This window comes from Mugil cephalus, chromosome 5 (assembly GCF_022458985.1).
Source record: "Mugil cephalus isolate CIBA_MC_2020 chromosome 5, CIBA_Mcephalus_1.1, whole genome shotgun sequence".
Lineage (NCBI taxonomy): Eukaryota > Metazoa > Chordata > Actinopteri > Mugiliformes > Mugilidae > Mugil > Mugil cephalus.
Genome location: NC_061774.1, coordinates 4,896,146 through 4,923,944, shown reverse-complemented (window position 1 = coordinate 4,923,944; position 27,799 = coordinate 4,896,146). Strand labels below are relative to the sequence as shown.

The 27,799-nt window shown below is 39.7% G+C and overlaps 1 protein-coding gene across 24 annotated transcripts in view; it reads right to left on the bottom strand.

Moving 5' to 3' along the window:
• prom1a (prominin 1a) overlaps nucleotides 1-27,799 on the bottom strand; it is an 81,961-nt gene that overhangs the window by 6,175 nt on the left and 47,987 nt on the right. For 6 of the 24 annotated variants that reach the window (XM_047585412.1, XM_047585411.1, XM_047585422.1 and 3 more), the window contains exons 5-25: nucleotides 21,582-21,702; nucleotides 20,358-20,421; nucleotides 19,881-19,970; nucleotides 19,615-19,638; nucleotides 18,151-18,380; nucleotides 17,831-17,905; nucleotides 17,639-17,702; nucleotides 17,228-17,387; nucleotides 16,607-16,759; nucleotides 15,907-16,030; nucleotides 14,799-14,902; nucleotides 14,041-14,125; nucleotides 11,376-11,522; nucleotides 10,256-10,327; nucleotides 9,844-9,936; nucleotides 6,962-6,979; nucleotides 6,513-6,566; nucleotides 6,344-6,424; nucleotides 6,194-6,262; nucleotides 5,583-5,672; nucleotides 4,894-5,009 (exon numbers count right to left, since the gene is read on the bottom strand). In XM_047585412.1, the coding sequence (XP_047441368.1) occupies nucleotides 4,894-5,009; nucleotides 5,583-5,672; nucleotides 6,194-6,262; nucleotides 6,344-6,424; nucleotides 6,513-6,566; nucleotides 6,962-6,979; nucleotides 9,844-9,936; nucleotides 10,256-10,327; nucleotides 11,376-11,522; nucleotides 14,041-14,125; nucleotides 14,799-14,902; nucleotides 15,907-16,030; nucleotides 16,607-16,759; nucleotides 17,228-17,387; nucleotides 17,639-17,702; nucleotides 17,831-17,905; nucleotides 18,151-18,380; nucleotides 19,615-19,638; nucleotides 19,881-19,970; nucleotides 20,358-20,421; nucleotides 21,582-21,702 (2,034 nt within the window). Of the gene's footprint in view, nucleotides 1-859; nucleotides 4,584-4,889; nucleotides 5,010-5,582; nucleotides 5,673-6,193; nucleotides 6,263-6,343; nucleotides 6,425-6,512; nucleotides 6,567-6,961; nucleotides 6,980-9,843; nucleotides 9,937-10,255; nucleotides 10,328-11,375; nucleotides 11,523-14,040; nucleotides 14,126-14,798; nucleotides 14,903-15,906; nucleotides 16,031-16,606; nucleotides 16,760-17,227; nucleotides 17,388-17,638; nucleotides 17,703-17,830; nucleotides 17,906-18,150; nucleotides 18,381-19,614; nucleotides 19,639-19,880; nucleotides 19,971-20,357; nucleotides 20,422-21,581; nucleotides 21,703-27,799 lie in introns of those variants that run through there. The other 18 variants (XM_047585400.1, XM_047585402.1, XM_047585399.1 and 15 more) reach the window with 13 other exon arrangements.

Here is a 27,799-nt window from a genome sequence, read left to right as displayed (position 1 = left end):
TACCAAGGATTTCTGTTTGCTTGGAGTATTTAAAAGGACAATTTCTGTCTGCTCAGCTGTTTTACAGCCTCACCTACTGCCTGACTTACTGGGTTCAAGCTGCCGCCGTTTCAACAAACATATACTCAACTCTTTACATGGACACCAAATGAAAATGATGTAATTGGATATACATTCAATTGGCAAAACATTAGGTTTTCTAATATAACAGTCCTGCACCCCCCTGTAGGATTCCCTGAAGGATGTAGTGGTGCTGTCGTACCGTGTTGACTTTAAGGAGTTTCTGTCTTTGTCTGAACAATGTCAAGATGCAAGGAGTAAGGTTTGACTTTGATTTTAATTTTAAAGCACACATATGTTCTGTCCCAAAAACTGCATTTTATCATTTAAAAAATATTTCCAAAGTAAGACCATTTCTCTCTCTGAGCAACACAGAGAGACCAAATTCACGCTTTTCTGACTAGCAGGCTAGACTACTGTTATGCTCTACCCAAGAATACAGTTACAGCCTGCTGGTGGATCTAAGAGGAGTTAGAAACATTGACACTTTTAAATGTAGGCTAAAAACCCATCTCTTTATTCTAGCTTTTATTTCATAGTCTTATATTTATTCAGATCATCCCGTTCTCTGTTATTGCATTTCCACACATCCACCATCTCCAAAGATATGCTCTTTAGGCTAATTGGTGACTCTAAATTGACCCTAGGTGTGTGTGTAAATGGTTGTATGTCTCAGTGTTAGCCCTGCGATAGGCTCGCGACTTGCCCAGAGTGTACCCCGCCTCTCGCCTGATGCCAACTGGGATAACAACCCCCGCGACCCTAGTGCAGGATTAATTGGTACGGAAGATGAGATGAGATGAGATTTAATGTTACAGTTTTATATTCTTCTATTTTTGTTACTTTTTATCTCTTTTATTGTTATCTAAAAAGCACTTTGTTTTGAAAGGTGCTATATCAATAAAATTTGATTGATTGAAAATAGGAACATGTGTCTGTATAACACAATACAGTTCTACACACCACAGACTCTTACATGAAAAGTTGAATCAACATCTCTGTTTTTTTCAAATAACGCTGAACACCACATCCTCCATGAAGCTAAGATCTAGCAAGACTATTATATTAGAATGCATTTCTGTTTATTGGTGTACCTAACGAAATGGCAAGTGAGTCCACGTGTTTACATGTCCCGAAACATCAATTAAGAATAGAACAGTTTGCCTGCTGTGGAGTGTCAAATCTCTCAGAAATCTAACAGAAGAACGTTTTTTTCAATCGCCACATTTTCAAGTTGCTGTGCATCTATTTCAGCCTCTAGTTCTTTTCAGCAACTGCTTGTTTTGCTACCTCCATGTTCCTTTCTCTCCTGGAAACTCGTCACCTGATGTTTACCCCACGTGGGTCCAACATGATCAGAGAGAACGGGCTATTCCAACCAGAGAGAAACCATCAGATCAAGTGCTGACATGGTAATAATACAGTATAACAGTATAACAGTACAAGTGTCCATGTAAAAGTGTTCAGTAGTGTTTCAGGAGTTAGATTAGATTAGATAGATCAACTAGATATGAATTACTTACTGCCTCTTCAGTTTTGGATAATGATTTTTAGGTTTCCTAAAAAAAAAATATTGCATGATGATGCAATTTAATTAAAAATATATATATTGTTAAATGTTATTTTCTACTTCCCAATAAGGCGTTAGAAGCTCAAAATGTCACTCTTTGAATGAAATGTCTCATGTAAAAGAAGATTCAAAGACACTTGTGGAAGCAAAGACCAGCAATTTAGCTATTTTGCTCTCTGCGTATAGTTTCTGTTACAGTGGGTTTGGTTGGTCCAACTTATCCCCGTCCAAATGCAACTTAAAAATACATAGCAGAACATGCAGTTAGATGTTTTGTTAGATTAAGGGGGAAATAAAAATTTAAATGAGCAGCATTTCCAGCGTCACACCAAAGCTTGACATGCTTGCCTCTCTCTGAATAAAATGATCAGGTGTACATTCATCGGACTCTGGCTGACTCTAAACGAGAGGAAACAGGAAGGTTTTTTTTCACTCCACATCAACGGCCCGTGCAGCGAGCACACACACACACACAGACACACGGCATGCAGTAGGTTAGTAATACATGAGATTCTCCAAAAAACACAGAGCAGAGCATTTGGCAACATGACAGAGAAAAGTAATGGTAGCTGTATATTTCATTATTATTAAGTGATGAGTAACTTCTTGTGTCCTGTCGTCAGTGTTTCTTTCTTTCAATTAGAACTGGACACCATTCTCATTTTGTGTGGGTTAATTATGGAGCTTCAATCTGGACACCATTAGCGTATCTTAACATGGATATCAGCCTCTCTGGATATGTACATGAAGCAGAGATATAAATAAGATTGGTGGTTTATGGCCATAGACTGTATATAAATATGGACAATGCGCCCCCACTTCCTTGCATTGGCTAAAATGCCACTATTTAAGCCAGAGTCTGCACAGTGGAGCGACGTGGACCATCCCACACGTCTGCAGGTCTCATCCACAAATTTGTTTAATTAGTACTACACTCTGCACTAGCTCCACTATTTACAAAGAAATGTTGGATTATACACTGAACTCGTGTACGTATTAAACAAATAAACATGCACGTACAATGAGGGAAACTGTCCATGAAAAAATCAGTGTTTAGTGTTTAAGTTTGGTCAAAGTCCCGACCACTAACATCGAGGAGGTGGAGCTTATGACCTATACTGCAGCCAGACACCAGGGGGAGCTCTACTAGCCTTGGCTTCACTTTTGAGGACCTGTTCCACCATCCATCCTTATTTACAGTCTACACCTCTCTAAGGCAGAGTCATGCTCATGGACAGATTTGGGGCCTAGATAGAGTGGGGTTAATCCTCTGGATCATGTAGTCAAGAGCAATTTTATTTTAACTTTGCACTTGATTACATTTCCAGAACATATATTGTAATTGGTACCAAAAGATATATCACCTACTGATCTGACTATATATTATATTTATTTGATAAGTTTAGTCACTTTATAAGTTAATGTTAAATTTGCATTTCTCAAGATCGAAAACTTTTACAAATCCAGCGATGAATTGATTTATCAAGACAATAAGCAGGAGATTCATTATCCAAAAAATAATATTTGAACATTTGACTACTTTCAGTGCAGGATCTATTCTTAAATCAGTAAATCAGTATTGACTGACAGTGCGGCATTTGTACTTCTACCTCCTTTTGAAAATTTGCTTGCAGAGCTACGTATGACTATATGAACGAATGCACTATATAGACTTACTGTTGTCTTAGCACACACACACACACACACACACACACACACACACACACACACACATATATATATATATGAATTCCTCATAATAATAAAGGTACATGTATCTCCAGCGCTGATACAGGTGCATACATGAACTTTAGAGGAGTTTGAAGCAAATTTGTTTTCATTTTAGACTAAGACTAAGCCAGACACCCCGTTTTCCTTCGTTATGCTAAACCAGACTGATTGTCTTCCCTCCATACTTAATGAACAGAAATGCCCCAAAAATCTAATTATTTCTTGACTTCTTTGACAATTTAAAATCTTTTATCATAAAAGCTACCATCACTTGTCTGCTTTCATGGCTCTCTTAACTGAAAACATCCAGAGATAGAAAGGCTATGTGTGTTTTTGTGTGTGCAATGAATCAAATCCCCTGCAGCCATGCATCTTGTTGGGCCACTTCACATTACTACCACCTCCCCATCACATGCAGGCGACAGGATTAGCTTCAACTTTACCTTGTCATCATAGGATCAGGAATACCCTGTGAGCGCTCACTATGATAACCATTATTACCAATTTCCATACTGAAAACACAATGTTGTATACAAAAAGAGTGATGAAGGATGGGACGTGGGAGACAAGGTGAGCATGCTGAGTAAAAATGCTTTCTCTTTGATTATAAACCATTGTGTTTTATTTACACCTTAACTTACAAAAAAAAAAAAAAAAAAAAGGGTGGACTTGTAATGATTGCAAGAGCCCTTCATGAAAGGTAAGGGGCACTTTTCGAAAGGTAGCACACGACAAGAAGCCACACCATCCACCCATACGAGCAAGTCCAAGCTTAAAAATCGCAAACCAGCACCAAGAATTTAGTAAACAGTTGTATGTACAAGATTCAAAGAAAAGCACAAGGTGATAGAAGCTGAGAAGAGGAGGGAGGTGGTCGGGCAAAGTGTCTTACGTTTTCATGGGAATTGTCTCAATGCTATAAAGATACACACAAAAAAACAGCAACGTAAAAATTGGCATTGAGATCTTCACCAAAAGAAATGCACCAGAGAGATGCCTGTTATTCAGGCCAGATTAAAAGCGATGTTTAAATTTGTGTAAAAATGAACAAAAAGTGCATGAAGAAGAACATATAAATTGACAAAAGCGTCAGTGTCTCTTTGTAAAGTGCCAAGTGCTTGACAGAGAGGGATGAAAACACAAATAAAATGAAGGTATGGAAAATGGAAATAGTAGAAATGGTTATCACAAAGTAAAATGCCAAGTCCCAGAAACAGAGGAGCTACAAGGAAGAAAGGAGGAGCAAATAAATCACCAATAAGCTAGTGGAGCATCAAAAAACAGAAACCGTAAACAGGTTATTTACCTCACTATAACCCTAAAAATCTAAAAACAATCAAATAATATTACAAGTGAGCGCTGAAAGCAGGTAGAGAATAAGAAGCTTAAGAGACAGAAAGAAGTCCTGCAACCATTAACAGTATGGGCTATAAAATATATACATACAGTATTCACATCTGTATGAATCCAACCATAACTATTAAAATGATAAGGGCTGTAAAGTAAATGACAGAGTAGATCAAAGTACTCACTCATCGTAAACGTCCTCTGTGTCCATCCTGCGGTAGTACTTGGCTAATTTCACTGCTAGGATGATGCTGGGGAGCAGGAAGAGAGTACTGCAGCCCAAGCCCATCCAGAAAGTGTTCTGTTGGAAAGACAAAAGACATTTAAAGGTTAACCGATGGGGCCAATGCCACAATATAATCAGACAATCATTTCTTTATTTATCTTTAAGTTGACTATCCCAGGAAAAACGCCAAATATTTTCTATTTCCTTGTATTTAGGTGTGCCAATCTACTGATTTTATGTCTTTTGTGACAAAGGATTGTGTTTTGAACTTGAATCTTAGTGGGCTTTCTTTTTTTTCTATGTTCGGACATTTTATGTACAAAACAATAATTCATTCCAAAGACAGTCATTCAAGTTGCAGCCCTCCAAAACAATATGTGTGTTGGTTGCAACACGCTTGTTACCAGACACATATTCTAATAAGAACAGGGTCCAGCTAAGCCAGGCTAATGGAAAAAAGTGAAATCCCACTGGCTTTATATCCAGCAATATAGACACAAAACTTTTGTGTCTGGCAGTGACTTACAGAGGTGTCATGTACAGTATAATACACATTTATATAGTATATATACAATATACAATTTTTTATTATTTAAATTCATTTTTTTCTTTTTGGGGTTGTTTTCCTTTTATCTCCAACAGCATTACCATAGAGTCGACCATGAAACTACAGGTCATGATTTCCGCCGTGTCCAAGATGTTGCTGAAAGGCTTGCACGGTGCAACCTCCATGGCCAGCTATAGAATATGAAAAGAGGAAATGTCAGCACCCAACAGATTGAGGAATACATACGATAGATCCCCAGGAACACCATATCCTTACTCCGAATGTTAAATCCTGTCTCTGTTGGAAACCGTGTGAGCCATTGCTCAATAGGTCCCTGTGCTCTTGGATAATATGTTATGATCAAAATAACAATGTTTTATTGACAGCTCTGAGATCAACAACAAAAGCACCAGGGTTCTTGTTCTTTTTTGTTTTACTTTGGTTTGAATTCCTTAGGTTAACTACAGCAGAAACCCAAGAACCACAACGCAAATTCCTCAAATTTATAGAGGTTGTAACTGTTATATTCGTCTTCTCTTGTCTCCCTCAACCTACTTACGTGACATGAACAGTTTTTGCTTTGCCTTTTCATAACTGTCTGTGCACCAACAGCATTTGGTTCTGACTAAACAAACTCTGGCATTAAAATGTAAGATCACACCTAAGAACTGCAACAAATGTGTGTACATTGTCAACAAATTAACACACTTACAGATGTTTTGACCCATTCTATATATTGACTGAAGTAGCCAACAATGGTCGCTGTGTATTTTCTTGTTTCCTGAAGAAGATGAAGACATAACGTGAGTAAATACCATTTACAAAGTGAGAAGACAAAGAGAGAAAGCCATTCTGTAATTACCCAGTTGATTATTTGTGTAGCGTTTTTGGAGATGAGGTACTGGGCAGCATCAATTGCTTCGATAACAGCTAAGACTTTGTTCTGCAGAGATGAAACAATGTATTTTGTTGAGAATCAGATCAAATTCAAGTCTAGATTTTTGTCTCAGTCTCGACGATTGTTTACTTACCGGAAGGTCTGAGGCTGTTCTCTCCAGGAACCTCATACTCTGGTTCAAAGCGCTCTTTAAAGGGAAACAAATTACCAGTGTCAAACATCAGCAGTCAATTTAATGCTTGAAAACGTACGCCAATGAAACATAAAGGGAGACACGCACAATGAGTAACATTATGTTTTTATTCCTGGCATGCTGAAGAATTTTGTTCCAAAATTAAATATCCACAATGACGCAATATTTCACCTACCTTCATGATAAAGCTCTGTGACAGTTTTGTTTTTTCCACCACTGATTTTTTCACCCTGACATATATTTTCTAAAAGTGGATATTTTGTAATGTTTTGGCTCAAAATCCTTCATTTACAAAACAGTATGTCATCTGCAAGACACGGCGATTCTTTAAATGTTCCACGTAATGAATGGGGACACTAAACGCACAGAATGGACACATTTGTGCTTACCCTTGCTCTAACATATTTCTTGAAGTTGAACGTGGAAAAAGAACAACAACAACAAAAAAGAGCTGTTGGTAAAAGCTGCATTGGAGCACATCACCACTTGTCTGAATCTCTTGTAGCTGTAAATCTAGGATGAAATTCAAAAGAATGACACTGGCTTTGACAGAGAAAATAAAGCGGGACATTTCATTTTTTTTTTTTTAGTCGTGACGTGTTTGACACACGCCCAAGGGGTTGTGAACACTCTGCTTGTGATGATATTAAATGAAGTATGTAAATATATTTGCTCTGACAAGGGTGATGCCATTTTCTTAAACAGAAATTTTCAAAGGAAACACAGAGATTACTCCTACTCAGGATTTTCTGCTACAGCACATTACAACAGTTGCCCTAAAGGAGCCTGTTTCTGAGTGTGGGAAAGTGACATATTCTCAACCTACAAAGTTGTCAGCAGTGGTTCATTAGCATTCATTTAGAGTTGGATTAGTTGCAGCCCAAGGAATTTATGTTCAATACACTATATACAGGAACATATGGAGCCCCTGAGATACACAGGATACTTTTTAAAAAGTATCTCGTTCTCATGAGATTGAAGTCTGTATTTCACGTGGCGCATTCGCACGGCATGCATCCTGGGGAAGAAATTGCCAATGACCTGTCAGTATTTAAATCAGCTCCCCTTTTACAGATGAACACATTAATGCTTGATTTAATGCTTTCATCCGTCAAAATGGGTGAATGGGTCAGAGACATTCACACTGGATTAGTTTTAACACAGGACCTCTGAGTTACCAGAACCACGGTGGGTAATTTGTGGTGTAACTTTTACAAATTACGGAAATGGACGATTTGCACGCGACTCACAGACGACCATTATTACAAATTACTAGAGCTCCCAGGTAAAACTAGTCCTGTGCGAACAGGCAGTTATCTTCTTCTGTATATGTGCACCTTGTGCCCTCTTACGTGATTAATTTTCACAAATATCCTTTACTGGCTGAAATCAGGTGGGAGTCAGTGTTACAGTTTTAGAGGCTCGGTGGTTAGCGCTAATGCCTTCCAGCAAGAAGGTCCGAGTTTGAGTCCAGCTTGGGCCTTTCTGGGTGGAGTTTGCATGTTTTCCTTGTGTTCTCTCCCGATACTCCAGTTTCCTCCCACCTCAAAAGACATGCTCGTTAAGCTGATTGGTGACTCTAAATCGACCCTAGATGTGAGTGTGAATGGTTTGTTTGTCTATGTGTTAGCCCTGCGATAGGCTGATGACCTGTCCAGGGTGTACCCCACCTCCCGCCCAATGCCAGTTGGGATAGGCTCCAGCAACCCGAATGAGGATTAAGCGGTAGATGAGATGAGATGATAAAAAAAATAATCCCGGAGTAATCACCATCTCTGTGATGGGGTGACTTTTGTTTGATTCTCATCTTTTTCTGTCTCTTGTCACTTAAGAATCACAGTGTTGTATAAATCAAACTCTGGACTGAGGTTAGGGAGCAGTGGAGACGTCTCCGACCCGTTCCCCCTGTCTAGACGGATGAAATCACAAAAATCGGCAAAGGTGGAGTTGATTTCAATACTGCCAGGTTGGTAGTAATTTCTTGCCTGGGATCAATAGTGTCAAAAATATATTTTGTATCATCCATTATAATTAAGTAACCAAAGCCGTGGAAAGTGTAAATTGCCCTCTGACAAGCAGTGGAGTGAGGAAAGCAGCAGAGATCATGTAGAGAGATATGTATCCCGTGAGCATGAGATGAAAAAAGTGATGTCCTCTTAGTGGCTCCGCAGAAATGTACCCTTTGCTAATAAAAGTTCCACCAGCTAGTGGCTATCTATCTATCAGACTGTCAGCCTGGTGTGCCATGTCCCTGAAAGGCTAAACCTGCTCTCCAACACTTTTATCACTGCCATTTTTTTCCATGTGCCACCGTGTCAAGAAAAGGTGGGAATGTGCTTTATACTCGCAGCAAAAGCAGGACAATATCTTCATGACTGATTGCTAGTCTTTTGATGAAAGGGCAGGAGAGGATGATATTGCTTTATACGTGGCCAGAAAATATATTGCTGTGACATGGAAGTCTAATTCTCCTCATAACTGAATGGTCTTGGAAAAAAAAAACATGTATAAACAAAGGATGCACCACCTTGATAATTTGTCTGCCATGTCTACATTATATAGGTAAAGTGTGTCAAATTTATTTAAGTTCAGGGACCACACTGATCTCAAGTGAACCAGACCAGTAACACAACAACCTAACAACCCACAAGTGACCATTCCATTTGTTTTAGAACAAAGAAAGAAAATTTCATTTCTTAATATAGAAAGGTGCAAATTGGGCTCATTGCTGTTTGCAGTTTAGTCCTGTGTCTCAGTCCTGTGCTCTGTCCACTTCTCTTACTAAAACAGTGGACAAATTAGAGATATTATTTTCATCGAAAAATTGCAGTTTTCTATGTAATTTTCACACTTTGCAAATTCATGCTCTGGGCCAGATTTGAGCCTCTGGTGGGGCCGCTTTGGGCCCGCAGGCCGTATCAGTGACAACTTAAAAATTGTTAAATGTTCTTTTCTTCTTTGTTTCTTTGAGTGTCGTGTTTGTATGATTGCCAAACTGTGACAAAATGTTAAGTCAAGTGATAAACAAAACATTTTTGCTGCATTCACGGATTTTATTGTACTGAAATGTTTTAGTACACATATTTAAGGTGAATTGAAGATGCAAAACTTGGAGGAAAAAAAGACTAGAAAGAAAGAAAAAAAAAGAAAAAAACAATGAATTGTTTTTGCATAGTTGGTTTAGGGAGGAAGTTTTTGTGGAAGAGGATCTGATCTGACCAGAAGAAGTCCAGTGAGAAATAAGTATCTAAGACACACAGTGCGGTCTTACCATGGCTTGCTCCATGGGGACGACCTGTTGCCTGTGGATCTGCTGCAGAGTGCCAACGTGGCCTTTCAGAGCGGACTGCAGAGGCCCTCTTGGCTGAAATACACAGACAAACACAATGTTTTGTGAAAGATCATTTTTCAAAGCCCAGGAGGAAATCAAACAGTCCATACTTTACGCATATCCCATATGTGAACAGGAAAATTGTGTTTATAAAGCTTCCACATAATTAAAGGACATTTTTATCTCTCTCATCCAACAGAAAGTAGCATCATCCATCTAATTGGTTGTTTTTAATTATGAAAAACAGGATATGCTGTGACGTTCTAAATATGTGACTTAATCTAATTAAAGAGTCCGTGAGTGAATGTTTGTATACAGTATATCGAGTAGAATGACACTTAGATGTTCGTACCATGAGGTCTGTCTGGGACTCCAGTTCTCTGGCAAATGAGAGCAGATCAACCACAGTGACTCCTTTATTCACCTGAAGATAAGAATGCATAGAGAGAAAAGACAATGTAAATGTTCTGGTGGGGTGGCATCATTAGGGGCAAATAATCGGACAACTTCCTGGTGTTATTATTTAAAGTAGCTGTACTTCGATAGCAAGAATATTTTTTTGCATTTATACTGTAGGTGTAAAATCTCTCAGACCAGCTGAATAAAAGACAAAACAGCTTGACATGAATTATACTTTTAAGATCACGTCAGTTCATATTTCTCCTGCATTGTCTTTAACTTTCCAATTATTTGATTTCAGTCTAAATCAGATGAATCAACACTTGCTTACATTATGCCGCTGTGATGATTAAAGTAAACTAAGTGCCTTGAATTGTATCCTAGCTTCCCGTATATTACCAGAGTAAGTCTACATTTTCTGTGCGACACCTTGCTGAACATAAAAGCATCTGACTTTCTGAGAGTGCGTATCAGCGCAGGACAGGTAGGACACTTAAATGGTGTCTCTTTTTTTCCACCCTCGGAAATAAATCTAAGTGAACCTGACAGGTAGTGTTGGAGGAGACAGGGAATGCCAAGTCCCAGCTTGTTCCGACACACTCTTTGCCTTGGCAGTATCACGATTGGATAATTGAGCTTCAGTGGTCCTTAGCAGAACCCAGCGTACTGTGTCATGTTGCAGCTGATATCAGGTAAAGCACGGCTGCCTGCTGTATGTTTAGTGACAGCAAAGGAGGTGGCTGATAAACTTGAGTCTGCAGGGCTTAGCTATTTCTGGTAGCATTAAAGTACAACTCAAGTATGTTTGTGTAGTATTTATAACAACCTTTTATTATTTTTACTTGCGCTGTTCTTTCTCAGATAAACCCTGCCGATTCATTCAGTCGTCTGCAGCTTGTTTTAAAAAATGTGCATAAGTCTGCCACTATAATTTGCGTGCGCCTGTTTCTGTTACTTCCTTTGTGGTTTTGTGTGCCCCGATTATCCACTTATGCGATTCCCTGCTGTTTGTGTCTGTCTTTCACTCCCTGCTCATGGGTTCTTATGTTTCCGTATTTGTGCACATGTGTCACCTCTTCCAGGTAGTCGGCGTAGTTGATTTCTGACAGACCAGCTTCAGAAAAATCCACGAGGTTCTGCTTCCCCTCTGCCTCCAACAAGATTATGCCTCTCAGGTCGATCTTAACCCTGTCCAGCTGACTGACCACATCCTTAGTGAACTGTGAACAGAAAACATATTGCAGTGGCTTTAATAAGGATACTAGAGCATAATTAACTGCTGATGAACGTCTAGACAGAAGTGGTTAATGTCAAAACACTTTTAGGTTTACAGTAAAATAATTTGAATTCCTTTTCCACTAAGTGTATGGCAGAGATGGGGAAGTATTGTATGTTTGCATACACATCATTAACATAATGAAAGGCTAACAAAAATCCAAAACAAATGTTGCAACTTGGGCCACCGGAGAATTTAAAGATGTGGTTTGGATGGAAGTCCGCATCTGCCACTAATGTTTTTTCTTGATGCTGTTTGTTTTACAACTTTCTCCTTATTTCAACTCCCTTCAGCTGTTAGTATTTCTGTTACATACTAGCATGTAGTAACATAGTTATTGTAAACATTGTACTTTTATTTAGCCTTAGACTTTTACTTTTGTATTTAGTAAATAGTACAAAATTCTTGGCTGGTAAATCTTTCTTTTTCTCGGCTGTTCTAAAATGCATGGTTGTACCACGGCATATATTGTCAATTTATTTAAAAAAAAAAAAAAAAAGGACAAGAACTTTCTTCTTGGTGAACATGACTGTCTGTTCAGATGCTTTGGAATTCCCATAAAACTGAGAAATGTCTGGCGTATTAAGTATTGCACGGTGCGAACAATCTTGTGTCTGTCAGTACATTCATTTTTGCAGTGACATTTAGTTGAATCAACAACTTGATAATGTCTCCCATAGAAGATATAATTAAACAGTTTAATTGTCTGTTTAAGATCATTACTGTAGAGGCTTTACTAAAAGCTTACAATATATAATGAGATATATCGATAAAATGACTGTAATAAGTGTCAGACTAGAGGAAAATCTTCAGACATTTGCAGACTTTAATGAAGACAAATGACCGACGTCCAGAAACAGGCACGGTGTGGGACATATCAGCTTGGCAACACAGAGCCAAGTAAGTGTTGCCAAATTGGCAGCAATGTGCTGAATGTCTTAGCTCGACAGAAGTGACTGGCTCAGGGTCAAAAAAGGAAATAGAAACTTACATCGGTCTCAGTCTCAGTCATACACTGACTTATGGACTAAGGCATGTTACTACTATCAGCTGGCAGAAAAGAACTAATGCGGTAAGCCAGTGGAGTTCTGAAAGCAAGAACTGAGATGCCCGCACACTCATACACTATTTGCTAATAGAGGTACATGACCCACCTATGAAATATTTTAAATCTAGCCCTGGATTGAGCATGCATTATACTTTACCCAGAAAGGAAAGACAGACGACTGAACTTGCCAGTTCATTAGATACCGATAAATCGAATACATTCTAATATATATAAAAATTGTCCCTCACAGGGTGGTATCTGTGTCACCCTCAAGCTCAGGTCCTCTACCAGAGGCCTGGGAGTTTGATGGTTTCTAGGACTGTTTCTGGGACTGTGCTCTTCTGGACTGAGTCTTCAGGTGATGTTCCAGGGATCTGATGGAGCCACTCTCCCAGTTTGGGATTCACTGTCCTGAGCGCTCCTGCTACCACAGGGCCCACGCTCGCTGTAACCTTCCACATCCCTTCCAGCTGCTCTTTCAACCCTTGGTACTTTTCAGCATTTTCGTGTTCCTTCTTTCTGATGTTGGCATCAGCTGGTATCACCACACATCTATCACCACCACCTTCTGAAGACATCTCCCCACTGACCTGTCGTCCTGGCTCCCCCTTGCCGTAGCATTGTTGTTGTATTTCATCTATCTCTAGTTGGGATCGTACTTTTCGAATAGAGATGTTGGTACACTGGGCTAACAGCTGTTTCTTTGTTAGCCTAGATTGTGGATTTCAAAATATCCATTGCTCCCACATTCGCTGCATGTATTCCCTCTCTCTGGGATTGTTTGTATAGTAGCATTCCAACAACTCTGTATTTTCCGCCCTTCTTTAGCAATGTCTTCTTCCAGTAGGCCATTTCTCATCAGGTAATCCTGGCTCACTAACACCTGCCCCGGCCATTGTTAACCCGGGTGACGTCCGAGCCGGTTTGATTTTTGTGCTGATGTTCCTGAGGTAGGCATTGATAGCATCAAGGATCTGGCCTAAGGATCCTCACTGGATGGATATTATTGATTTTGCCCTGACGGGGATTCGAGTTTGTGTACTGACTGTATTGAATTAAAAACTGAAGTGTTTCTCTTATTTAGCCTAGCCCTATGCCAAAATAAGAGAAACGTGTGGGTCAACGCAATACAGTTCAATTGTACTACAAACTAAAGCCTCTTAAATGAAAAGGTTGAATCAACAGCAAACTGTAATTTAAAGAAAGCTATGGTAGAATGCATTCATTTTCACTAGTATCCCTAATAAACTAGCAGGAATGAATAACTAAATTATTTTTAGTGTATTGTTTGTATATTTGGCTCCAACTGATTGCAACAGGTTAGATTAGGTTAGGTCAGGTTATGCAGAAATGAAAAAGTGAGAGTGCACCATCTAACTGAATGCTACTTCTGTAGTGTGTACGGGTTACTAACCAGTGTAGTGTTCAGGAAAGAGGAGATGTTGAAGACTTTGTCCAGGCGCATGGCAGAGTAGATACCTCTGTTCAGCTTGCAATTACTAAGGAAAACAACCATGCAGACACAAACACAAATCATAGAAAGAAAAAAATAGGAAGAAGGAGAGAGAAATGTCAATTGATGTTTCTGTCATAGTGAAAATATTTGCTGCCACCAAGTGAAACAGACTGGAAGTACACGACTGACACCATCCCTAACAGGAAACAGTGAACTGTTCATAAAAGCCTTGGATGTTTGCAAATATCTTTAAGATACATATTCCATGATGATGTTTAGTCATATAGACTCCCTTAACAAACGCAGTATAAGCAATGCTTGCTTTTTAATGAGCAAAGACTTGCTGAAGAAACACTGCTCTATTTGGCAATATAATAAGACTGGGTCTGTCATTGCAGGGTACTGAGGATATGCAGCATCTCACTGGAGGGAGATGATGAAAGCTCATGAAATCACTGAGAGAGAGGCTGCAGAAAAGTAGCACAGACCATGTAGGGAAATGATGTTAATTAGCTGAACCAGGTTAAAGGCAACTCTGTCTCATTTGCATCACCATCAATGGAAATAAAATATTTGGTTGCACGCTTGATGTCTGGCCAAACAAAGTTAAAAAAGGTAACCTCTTGTATACATGAAATACTGAGAAGACAAATGACAGAGCTTCTGAAAAGTTGCTGACGTAAAAGTGTCCCCATAAATAAATGAGTTTTCTTTGCCTGTACAAGCTCTCTGCCGTCAGGTCCAGTTCAGAGTCGTTGTACATGTAGCCAGGGATGAAGTTCTTCCACTCTTGGTTGATGAGGTATGGGGTGTCCACAACCTGGAGAATAAGAGGGGAGGAATGAGAATGTGTGATCGATCACTCTCATGGGAAGCAAAAGGAATGGATGGATGAATAAACATATTACTGTAAACTGAAATTATCAGCAGATTCTTTTCATCCTGCGGGTGGGCCCTCTTTGTCAAGCACATCCCACAGAATTGAAATATGGGTACGTTGGATGACAAGTCAATAAATTAAACTAGTTGTGGTGTTCTTCAAATCAATCCTGAACCTTTTTTTTCTTTGTCAGAGCACATTATCCTGCTGAAAGTGGCCACTAGCATCTGGAAATTCAATGAAAGGGTGAACATGGTCTGCAGCAATGCTTAGGAAGGCTCTGCTAGCGTGCCTTTCTCTTATAGTGCAACATGATGCAATGTCTTCCCCAGGTAAGCGGCACACACACTCAGCCATGCAGTTGATTTAAAAGGAAACACATATCTAATGTGAGGACAAAATATTCACTTTGGGCCTAATTTATTCCACCTTGATAATGAGGTAAACTCTGTGAATATGAATAAATGGTTGTGATGTTACGGCTGTTTATTGACAAAAAATAAGAAAGAAAATCTGATTATGTGGTTATTTTTATGGATGCACACTACTACTGGCAAAAGTAAGAAGATAAATGCACAGTAGAAAAGACTGCAGGAATGTTGTTTTCATTAAGTTTTTCCAATTTATTGTTTGTTAAAAAAAATCACGATATTTTGTTGGAAAGTAAAGATGCACCATGAATTAAGTAAAATGGCAGTATAGTTTAGTTGATGAGTTTAGTAGTTTTATTTGAAAACAAACAAACAAAAAGAAAAATTATGGATTGACATCTGCAGGATCCAAATTTAGTACATACAAAAACATGCCCAGCCAAGGGACACCAAAATATATATCATGGCCATATTTGTGACAATTACTACTTCAGATGTAATTGAAATGCTTGTTGGTGTTTATTTCTCCATCACCTATGAGTCCAATTATCCCATTCAGATTGTATGACTTGCCTTGAAGAGCTCTTTGGTGTGAAATGGTTCACAAACAAGCCTTTCCATGTTCCCTCCAGCCAGGAACATGGCGGTCACCACTCCCATCAGCACCCAGGAGAAGATGAAGCTAAATCCAACGCCACTGTGGGGATGAACAGACGGATCCTTAGGTACAGTCAAAGCGTAGAATAGAAGGTGTAGCTGCGATTCTACTTTTGGAGATTGGCTCATTGGTTTAGAGAACCAGCGCATAAGAATGGAAACATGATGAAAGTAAAAAACGGGACCTTCAAAGGCCACACAGAAGGTTTTTTATCTCATCGGAACATTTAAATATAAAAATGTATTCATCTATAAAGAATAGAGAAATTTTAAATTTTAGAACAAGTGTTCAGCATGACTCAGGAGAAACCAGCTCTGTTTTAAAGTTTGTAACTCTTCCTAGATTCCCACATAAAACAAGCTCCTCCCACTTTAAATGATGAATACAGACTACTGCCATCTGCTGTCAAGAAGAGTCACCTAACAAATAAACAGGCAACCATGCACTGATTGACAGTAGTCTTTACAATGTGTTCAAGTGCAATGTTTTGATCCTGACATGGACGACGTGGTTTGATGCCACAGTCAACCTTTCTTGCCGGCTTTGTGTGTCATTACTTTTAGATGTTGTAAACAACTTGTATACTCAATAATGACATGTGAATGATGGACTTACGCCATCAGCATCGTCCCTCCCGTATTGGAGATGCACCCACGTGTCGTAGGCGAGGCGTGTTTGTCGTAACCCAGCGTGCCACACAGCAGGCCCAAGTAGTTGAAGGCCAGAACCAGAACAACCATGCAGCAAAGAGCAATACAGCCAATCCACCTGTGAACAGCAGGCAGAGCTAGTTGGACACCTCAAAAAAGCATCAAAACAGCTCTCACTACAGCTAAAGTGTTTCCTGCCAAAACAGCCTTGAACAAGAAAACGAAGCTCTGCCTGCTTACTCATAAAACAACCCATAAAGCTAAATGGAGTCAAATGAAAATGGAATACAGATCTACTATCTTGGATTTCCACTCCTGTACTATTTTAAACAAATGTATTAAGTTATAAAAATGTTTCATGAATTCATAATATTGAATAAGTAAAACAGTACACGTTTATTTTACAGTGGCGTAGGCAGAGCCCATGAACATCAGACACTGCAGTATTACACTGAATACAGCCTCTCAGGTCAATATTCCTGTATTCTCTTTCTGAAAATATATTTTCTTGTCTAGACCCTTACAAGTTTACATTCATGTGATGAAAACCCACAAATTTAGACTTTTAAAATTGATATGGGTGTACCTGTAGAAGTCCATTTGGTCAATTTCAGGGTAGTAGTCTTCAATCTTAGCATGGGCATGGCTAATGAAGATGGTGAAGTTGGACAGACAGCTCTGCACTGGGAACGCTTTGGAAAAGCTGCTGATGTTATTTCCAATGCCATCCACCAAGCTCTGTATGCCTAGGAGAAAGATAATTGGTTACTGGATATTCTATCAGACAATGGCTGATGTGGAATTGTTAGTCTGGTTTCTAATTTCTTAATATCAGACAATGACACACAGCACAGAGGAAAGACAACAAACTTAGAAATAAACACACTTCATTTCTATCAGATCTGTTTTCAAGTAAATCCCAGTGAGTGACACATACAGTCAGCAAGTTATTTGATTTATATGTACTTTGATTTACAGCACTTTAGATGTCACTTACTCTCAACAACACTTCTGGTCTGTTCAATCACCATATGCGGCGTGTCATTCAGAGAGGAGAAGCCCTGTGAAAGAACACATGAAGTTTCTTGATCTTGTTTATTTTTTGTGCAATTTTTAAACATATAATCAAAATGCCAATTTAAATTAGATCGAAATGGAAGAAAAATCTTGAGTTGTAGTCCAGGCTCACCCTTTGGACGATAGCATTGAGGTCCGTTTTTATCACTTGGTTCATCTTTTCCATCTGAGCGTTCACATTAGGGAGCTAACAAACACACAACAAAGCAGTGATGAACACGCAGCGTTCTAAATGATTCAAGATTCCCTGTTGCTGTGTCTTCTTTCAGCCATGAAAACATTTGAACTGAAACGTGCAGTTAAGGTATTTCACTGTAAAGCAAGACTAATATAATAATTTCCTTTTCTTTATGCTTATTTATTTGGCTGTGGCCTTGGTCAGTTTGCAGCATACACTGTGCATATCAGAGTGCTGTGTTTAGTGTTTTGTACCCGTGTGAAATTCGCACTGATCTGAAGCTGGCTCAGTGACTGGCGGATGTTGCGGCACAGCTGAGCAGTGGTGGCGTCTGACTCCTCGTCGTGACAGCCGGGGTCGTTGAGTGTGCTGTTGATGCTCCTCCGAACTAGGCTCAGGTTGAAGTTGAGCTTCCCCGCTCCATCCTGGAGCACCTCCAGAGACACACTCACATTCTCCAGAGCCTCCTTGGTTTCTCGCATGGCTGAAATGAAAGTGAGCACAGATGAGAGTTGGGTTGATGTTAAAGTTTACCGGACACACGTATTATTAGTCGAAACACGTCAAAAAAACTCTTAGAGGACGCAAAACTAAGTCTGAGCCGAGTGTATCCTGAGCCCTAGTATTTGTAAATTTCATTTGTGTACATGGTGTCTTCATAGGCTGGTGTATGAACCTGGAACATCTAAAACATTTTTGACTGCTCTGCTTTTGACACACAAACAAACAGGAACACTGTGAGCGATGTGAATTTGTTGACTTCTATTAAAAACCTTGCCGTCCCAAGAAACTGAGTGCAACGCAAGACAGCAGCCAGCATTAGTTAGCAGTCACAGAGTAGCCTGCAGCAGGCTTTTAAAATTAAACAGGGTAAAGAAAAACATGCAGGCATCCTTGAACCGGGGTATAAAAGATGCAAGATGCATGTTTACTTTATATCTTGTTATTTTTTATTTTTCACTCTAACTTCTAATTATGAGACATGTTTTATCAAGTACTCGGCTCAGGCCCAGTAAAAACACCCACTAACAACACAAACTATAACCACAGTCATATCGGTGTTTAGGCTCCTTACCACATGAGCTACTGGCATACTTACTGAATGTTATTTCTTCTTTATACAATGTCACTCGACTCATCAAATATAAAATGCTGTCACATTCAAATATTATTATATAAGTGGTTGCTCAATGTTGCATGAAAGTGCTTTGTAATATTTGATAAAGGTTAAAATGAGGTATGATTGGTTACACAAACACATAACTTTTTATGTCCACACTGAGGGAATGTAGTTGCAGTATAAAAGGGAGGCATCCAGGATTAGACTGGTTTCGCAAGATCGGCTTAATTTGAAACTGCACTATGCATTATTTTTATGGTAAGAGAATCATAAATGTTTATGTGTGTGAATGTAACAGTTCACAGATTCTTTCTGTATGCCATAAAAACAATTTATCTGGTGACAACAGAAGCAGAAAGTCACACAGGCATGACGTAAATCTAGCCTTGGGAACAAATAACTTTCTTCGATTTCTTCCATTTGTGGTCACCAGTATGAGACATTTCATAGTGCAGTATTACATTTAGGCGTAACTTAGGGTAGGTCCAAGTACTCAAGGGAGAAGACAAAGGAAACACATCCACAGGAGCAACACTGGTGTCAAGGTTGACAAGGTCAGGGGTCAAAGGATTGTGTGTTATTGATCTGTTACTGTTACCTTTGATGGCTCTCTCGATTTTGACTTCATAAACAGATTGACAAAAAAGAATCTTAAGAATACAAGTTAGAGGACTCACTGGTTTACTCAGAAGAAAAAAATGAAATTAAATACAAAAACATGAACCTATAGAGTTTAAAATCATACCTTGAGGCATGGGGATATAATTCTGCTTGTTTTTAAGTGCAACTACTGACAATATTGCAGTGATCAGAGTGATATTCTGATCATAAGAGACGGAGGAAATTAAAAGTAAGCAGACGTACCTCCAGCCATATTGAGAACTTGGTCCAAGGCAGGATGGACTTCTTTATCCAGCTGTTCATGCATCCGTCCTCCCAATAAGGGGCCTATGTCTGGGGAAAACACAGCAGCAGATCAACAGGAAAACATGTAAAATAGTCCGATCGAGTCTTTTATTATATCATTATTTTTCAATTCAACCATCCTGGCTTGTGGTTTACCAGTTGGCTGGTAACATCCTGCCCTTGAATGTAAAGAACTGTTACTACAGGTCTGCCTCCAGGAGAGAAAAGGCATGAGTCCTCAAGAGATTTCTATAACATTCACTGTTGTAGCTATCTAGGCCTAGTTATGTCAAAAATCTGTTGTGAAAATAAATCATGAGGAGCAGACACAGTAAATCCAGAAAATAAGCACGATACACAACCAAGTGTAAGAGCTCAGTACATTGTTTATGTCCATTTAATTCACTTTCAGAGGCACAGAGAAGGTCTACTTACTATCTAGGTCATAGACGACTTTGTTCTTGGCTGTTGCGTATTGGGATATTAGGTAATCAATTTGCTGCAAACAGGAAACACAGAGCAGAGCAGGGTTTACAAATGAAAGAACACAGACATAAGTTTATCAATAAACACTCTGGAGTAAACCACGCTTTCTCTTGTATGCTATTTGTCACAGTAAAAGGACAAAATGATCAAACATGATGCAGGGTGTAATGTTAAACCAGCTGAGTGTATTTTGTTCTTAAAACATCACAAAATAACACCCCCATGAGTGAGACTGAAAGCCTGAGCTGAAGAAATTTCACAGAGTGAAGATGATGTATCAAACGCAAATGTGCAGCTGCTGCAAGCAGTGAAGGTGGGAAAATTCGCTTTTCCCACTTTGAAGGGATTACATGAAGGCGACACAGCTAGACTATGGTAGTTTTCACAGAGAAAAAGGTGCAGACACGGGTTCATTTGCTTTCAAGTCTAAGGGCTGTGACAGAACGAGTCGACGGCCTGCCATTTTCCGGTGTCGAGCCATTGGTGTCTCGCTCTGCTGGTACTCCTGACGGCAGCTTTTTGGCGGCAGATGAAATCGGTTAGAGAGGCCTCTCTGACTGGCCGATCAGCTTAGACGTCGTTTGATCTAGTGTTTGTGGTGTGTTCCAGTGCTTTTTGGCCCAGACACAGGTGATGTGAGTTGGCTTTCATTGCTTGTAGTTCTTTAAAGATGGTCTGTTGTGTTCATACATCCATAACACACTGACAATATTTCTAATGTCAGGGAATTTAGTCGTTTCATTTTGACATGAGTCAACTATTTTCATGCTTTGCTCAAATTACACCAGTCAGGCATGACATGGTGGCCACGTGCCTAATATGGTGTAGGTCTATGTTGTGCCTCCAAAACAGTCATCAGAGGATGGACATGGGCCTTCTGAGGGTGTCCTGTGGAGTCTGGCAACGTGATGTTTTTAGTGGGGGCCTTTGGGTCTGCTCTAGGTGGGTGCTACATGTCTAAGTAACATCCACATGAGTGCAAGGTCCAAACGTCACAAGATACTCAATATTATTTACTTCTCCTGTCAGTGGTCATAATGTTGTGGCAGATGGGTGTATTTACCTAACTGTAATTGGTATCTATCTATTTGTAGTATTTGTGGCAAATGTGGTATTATGTTTGGAACAGACCCAAACCATACCCTATAACTCTCTCACAACTCTTCATCTCACCATTGGTGTGTCATTAGCGAAGGTGTGCAGGTCCCTCATGTTGCTGTTCACCAGTCTTCTTATGTTCTTCACCTGAGAGCTCAAGTTCTGGTTGGCAGCGTATGCACACAGCACTCCGATCCTGAAGATAAACAGAAACACTGAGTGACCCTGACGATCCCACATCAGTCTACTTACTGTAGCACAGAGCAGGATCATAGCATGTCATCAGCAGTAGGGGTCAGTGTGCACCATCACATCTACCTTGTCTTTGCAATTTCCACTGAGTGCACCCGTGGAGGTGGCTTCATTTAACCGACACTTACATCAGTAAGATGTAATTATATCCTTATATAAGGGTTGTTTTAATTGCATTTTTTATTACTGTGGCATAATATACTATATTACCTGTAATAAGTGGTTAGGGTACCCTACATTGGGGCAATAACAGTCAAATGTCTAGTTGTTACAGACCACATTCACGTGAATTTCAGGCGTGCACATCCCAAGAATGTTCCTCGTAGATATTACTAGTAATACATGTTATTTAAAATGTAAGATTTGGCCTCGAAGGCTGCTGAAATATCTGATATCTTTTTTTTTTTTTTCATTTACTGTAAGTCGAGTTTGTTTTTAATAGAACACTAAATTCTGTACATTGTGACGCCTTGTATTAATGTGTTTCTCTTAAACAAGAAAAAATCTGAATGTTCAGCCCAAAGACAAAACACCCAGACAAAAGCAGGACACGTCAGGAACCAATTCAGTTGTCCACTAACACCTGAAGGACAAAGGACACTCCTTTGAAGACAACAAAACAGCATCCGCATTTTAGCCAGAGAACGCATATGATTTGAAAGAGTCTTAACATCTGTCCCCAAGGTGTTCACACCTAGAGACTTCCGGTTGATAACACGTTCTTAGAGAACCATTCACTAGAGAAAGATGACAGAATTAAATCATTTCCTCCAACTACAGGCAAGTGTCTAGTGGTTAACAGACCCTTGTCGCACGAGTTCTGATGAGAAACACCCACTGATGTTCCTATTAAAACCCCAAATCCCCACCAGTCTTTCAGGACTGAAGAGTCTACCTGGATGAGTGGCGAAACATCCACTTTTTCAGCTTTTCTGGATCACTGAAACAACACTGCATTTAAAAAAAATAAATTCTTCCAGCAATTTTTTGGTTGTTTTTCAGGTAATAAGACAAGCATTTGTGGAGGGATGTTATTTCCCAAGCAATTTGGAAATTAACTCTAAAACACAGGTGTGTTTCTGTTAAGCTCTGATGCTCCTATCTGTTACAATCTAAGGTCCCTGGGTTGTAAACATATTCAAATTAAATGTGAAAACACAGAATTGCATAAAGAAGACCACTAAAATGAGTCTCTTGCATACTTCAAACAGACCTGACTATATCACTACACGGCTTAATTAGCCTGAGCAACATCAAGGGGAAAGACAGCTCATATTAAGCTGTTTCCATGACTCACTCATCCCAGCTGAATTTGTAGCTCGGTACCTCGCAGCCACCGTGTGCATTTAAGTGTGTGTATGTTTTCTATGTATGGTTGGGGTTAGTGAGTTGATCGCATTCAGAAAAAAAAAAAAAAAACCTGTGTACGATGCAGTCGTTTGAATCAAAAAGAGTTGTTAACACAGCGCGTCTCCTTCATGGAAATACCTCGGCGGAATAAACAGATGTTAGATGACTTGCAGGACGGAATAACAAAAGGGCCGACTCAGAAGCCACGGGGAAGGTTTAGATCAATGGAGATGAATCAGGTTGTTGTGACTCAGGCCAGTAAAAAGGCAGCGGCCTTTCGATGTAGGCCTGTGTTTCTCTGTACATATGACAGCGGCGCTTATGTATGTACAGTATGTGACTGCAGTGCATATAAAGTTGGGTTAGGCATGATTATGACAAATAATAATCACATCTTCAACAATTAAACATTCATAATCATAACGAAATAACTGGATATGCTATTTATTAATGAGGACCCCATTTCAAGCTTCATGGTTTTAAAGATTTATGCATGTTTGACCCAATTAGGTAACGTGTTGTTTTACATTCTGTCATTAATGAACAAAGACAGTGTTACGTGAGCTTAGCTCTTCTGTTGAGTTGGTTACTCTTGGTGCCTGTGCTACAATAGAGAGCAGTTTCATTTCTGTAAAGCATGCGCCTTACTGGATCTCTAAAATCCCACTGTTTTAAAGTTCAGGTTTTGTCATTTGCAATTGGAGATGGTCATAAACACTGCAACAATCTGATATATTTCACACAAACTGACTTCCACAAGCTGTCACAGGCCTTAACCTAGATATTTTATTCCCACTTTGTTGTATTCTACAGTAAAGTGACTCACTTACATTTACACCTTCAACAAAGTAGACGATTAATTAATTACTCAAATATGTTTGTCTAATAAATAATGCCTAAATTCAGGGGACAACAAACATCACAAATACCCAATAGTAAATTAAAACAAATATACAATTTATAAATAAAAAAAAATGTCTGTAGTCTGTATTTCCTCTCTGCCAGACATCACTGTTTGCAAACCCTTTATGTAGCCAGCTAACAGCCTTTCTGTCTTCCCCCGTGTTTCTTGCAATTGTCGGTTTGGTTTTGGATCTTTGTCCTGTCCTGACCAGCCCCCTTTTCACTTTCAACTTTGTTACTTTCTGCATTTTCCTGCAAAATAAGTCAAAACCTGTTCTACCTTCTATCTGTGCACAGTAAACTGCTAATGGTTGCCACAGAACCCAGAAGCAGAATGTGTCTACCCCCATGCACCACAGGCTGCTAATTCCTTTCTTCAAACAGATCTCTGGTGACTGTGGTCAAATGCTCATTTATACCTCCATCTGTCCACAGCTCTTACTTCCAAAAATGACTCTGGCTTTTCCAGATGTTGTTTTGCATGCTTATGAGGTTGCAGGTAAAGTTCCTTTCTTCCTCTTGCTGCATCAGTGCTGCACTGTAGAACTGTGTGAGCTAAACCTTCCTGCAGGCCTTTCACAGTCATATAGAAGTTGTACTTTAACTACTAAAGCTCATTTTTCTTTTCAGTTTTCTTGTCTTGACTTCCTCAGTCATCATTTCCTCAGTAGACAATTCTGATGAGTCAATTAAGGCCTAATGAGTTCTGAAAGCATATGAGTAAAACTTTTGCAGATTACCACAAGTACCTAAATGTATAAAAATGAAAAGATATGCATATATTTCAAACTATGTGCCTGGCTCCCAGAACACCAGTGATGTGAAGTGATTAACTTTTACTTTTTATCACCTTTGACAGTTTTTTTAATGAATCTCAGTTAACTAATGAATTGTTAAATTGTTTCAGAGGATGTTATGAGGGAGACGAGGGCCCTCTGCATCAGCTCTGTGTTTGACCAGCGAGTGGCATTTGAAACTCTGCATATTGTGGTGGTAACTTAGTTCTTGTTCACAGAAAATGCAGACAATGTTGGTCTGAAACATCTTGCAGGGCTTTGAGGCTGAACTTCCCCCTTATTTATTAATTTCTTGTGCAATGTTTTTGCGTTAAACCCTTCATTAAAACTAATTCATGAGCATCTGAGTAGTAAAAGATCATCCAGACAGTCCTGGAGGTGGAAAATACTTCTCATGTATCCTATTGGTAGAGTACAATTTATAGCTAAAAACTAAAATATTCAAATCCACCTACAGTATATAGAGAACAAATGTGTGATTGGATCAAGTGCTGCCCTTTAGATAGAAAATCTTTTGTCTCTAGTACATCGGACATGGAGCCGCTCCATGTCTGGTGGAATTGTAATGATATCTGCCATAAATAATGGGTGGACCGACAGAGAAAACAGGTTTCTGTAGTCAATCGACCTCCAAACTTCATTTGGCCTTCAAATTAGCTCAAGACCAGAGTGTAGTGAGCTTCATGGAATGGGTTTCCATGGCCAAATAGCTGCATCCAAGCTAAACATCACCAAGTGCAATAAAAGCATCGGATGTAGTGGTTTGAAGCACACCACCACACCAGACTCTAGAGCAGTAGATACGTTCTCTGGAGTGATGAATCACATTTCTCCATCTGCAATGGATCATCAGCGATCTGATGGACCAATCTGGGTTTGGTGGTTGCCAGACTTCTCGTCTGACTGCTTGTCTGTGCCAAGAGTAAAGTTTGGTGGAGGGGGGATTATGGTGTGGGGTTGTTGTTCAGGAGCTGGCCTTGGCCCCTTACTTCCAGTGAAAGGAACTTTTACTGCTTCAGAATACTTCAGTATACCAAGAGATGGACAACTGCATGCTCCCTACTGTATGGGAACAGTTTGGGGATGATCCCTTCCTGTTCCAAACGGAGTGCACACCAGTGCACAAAGCAAGGTCCATAAATGCATGGAAGAGTGAGTTTAGTGTGGCCTGCACAGAGTCCTGACCTCCTGATAGAACACCGTTGAGCCAGGCCTGCTCATCCAACATCAGAGTCTGACCTCACAAATATGCCTGGTGCCTTGAATGGTCAAAAATATTAACTCACTCCTAAACCTTGTGGAAAGACTTCCCAGAAGAGTTATAGCTGCAAATGGTAGGCCAACGTCTTACTAAACCCTATGGATTAAAAATGGGGTGTCACTAAAGTTCATATTTTAATATATTTTTCATATTAAGGTAAGCAAATACTTTTTGCCATATAGTGTATACGTGGAGACTTAATGAGAAACTAGGCCAAACAACTAGGCTGGGGCATGGTGAAGCGGAGCCATCCGTAACCAGGGGAAGATTCAAAATGGCCACTTTCACAACAAAAGCCTTTTGTCAGACACTTTCTCTGCCTTTGCTCCATCTCTTTCTCACTCGCCAGCGCACAGATTCATAAACCTGTCTTTCATTTTTTACGCACAATACACAAATTCACAATAGCCACTCTTTATAGCCATGCCCATACTTTCCTTTCTTATTTCTCTCAGGCCACCTCTCATTAGTCTTTCTCCTCTGTCTTGCCTGTTTTCATCTGTCCCTGTATTTCTCTTTATATCTCCCTTGCACACACTTTATTTATCATTTCTTCTCTTTCTCAAGCTCATACTTTATTCTCATTTCCCTACATGGCTCTCCCTCTTCTTGTTTCTGTTCCTCCGTCTCCTGTTTTGCCCTCAGTTCCCTCTCTCCTCTCTCCCCCTCTACCCACCTCTCTCTCTTTTCCTTTGTCTCTCTCTCACTGCCTCTCCCTGCTGGTTTTCAGCAAGGTCACTGGAATCTGTGGCCGAACAAAGACTCTTTGAGAAAAAAGCAAAGAGCTTTGCAATGAACTGGTACATGTCCGTCCATCTTACTTCAGTTTATGTCCTTTAACTTTAAGTTTGTCTTGTTTAGTTCAAGTTTAGATATGTGATGTAATTGAATCAGATGATGAAAAATTTGCCAGCTCTTCAAACTATCAGTACATTTTAAAATACCAAGGAAGGCATGCCAGAGTTAAACAACAGAAGATAGATAAGTGCTGCTTTGGAGCAAAAAAACTTTCTCTTGCAGCGTTTGAAACCAGGCAACAAGAAACAACATGTCAGCCTTTGCCAAGACAGATTCAGTCCCCCTGTGGTGTCACCTTTCTTTCACCTTACACTTAATGATGTCTTTTATATCACAAGTTATTGAGTTATATTCCAATCCTTTAAGCTGAAGGACTGATTTTTAAATTTAAAAATAATATATATATATTTGCTTACAATTTCTAGGAATGTGTTTCAGTTTCAACATTTATTGGCCTTTAAGTGTGCCATTTATCAGTGCAACCATACTTTGACAAAAATAGCCAGTGGTCTGTTGTGCTGCATCATCACATTTCTGTTATCACCAATGCCAAAACCGACCCACTAGCTTTTGACCGCAGGGGACATTTAAAAAACAACGGGGGGAAGATTTACCTCTAACAACTTTAAAAAAGGGTCCTATTTCCTGATTGAGCAAAAGCCAAATGACACATGAAACTCTCCCTCAGGGTGGAAGCCCCACAACAACAGATGAAGAAGAGCAGCGAGCTAGTGCAGAGCCCCTAGAATCTAGGCCACTACTGGGGGCTGGGGAAGTGAGTATTACATGGTCTGGTGGCTCCATAGCTTCTTACAAACTCCAACAATGGCCCGCATTCAGTGTGATTGTAGTTGCGAGGCTGGGACAGTCGCCTTTCAACCCCTCCCTGCTGTCACACTGCTGGAACTGGACCTCTATTATACTATGTTTCA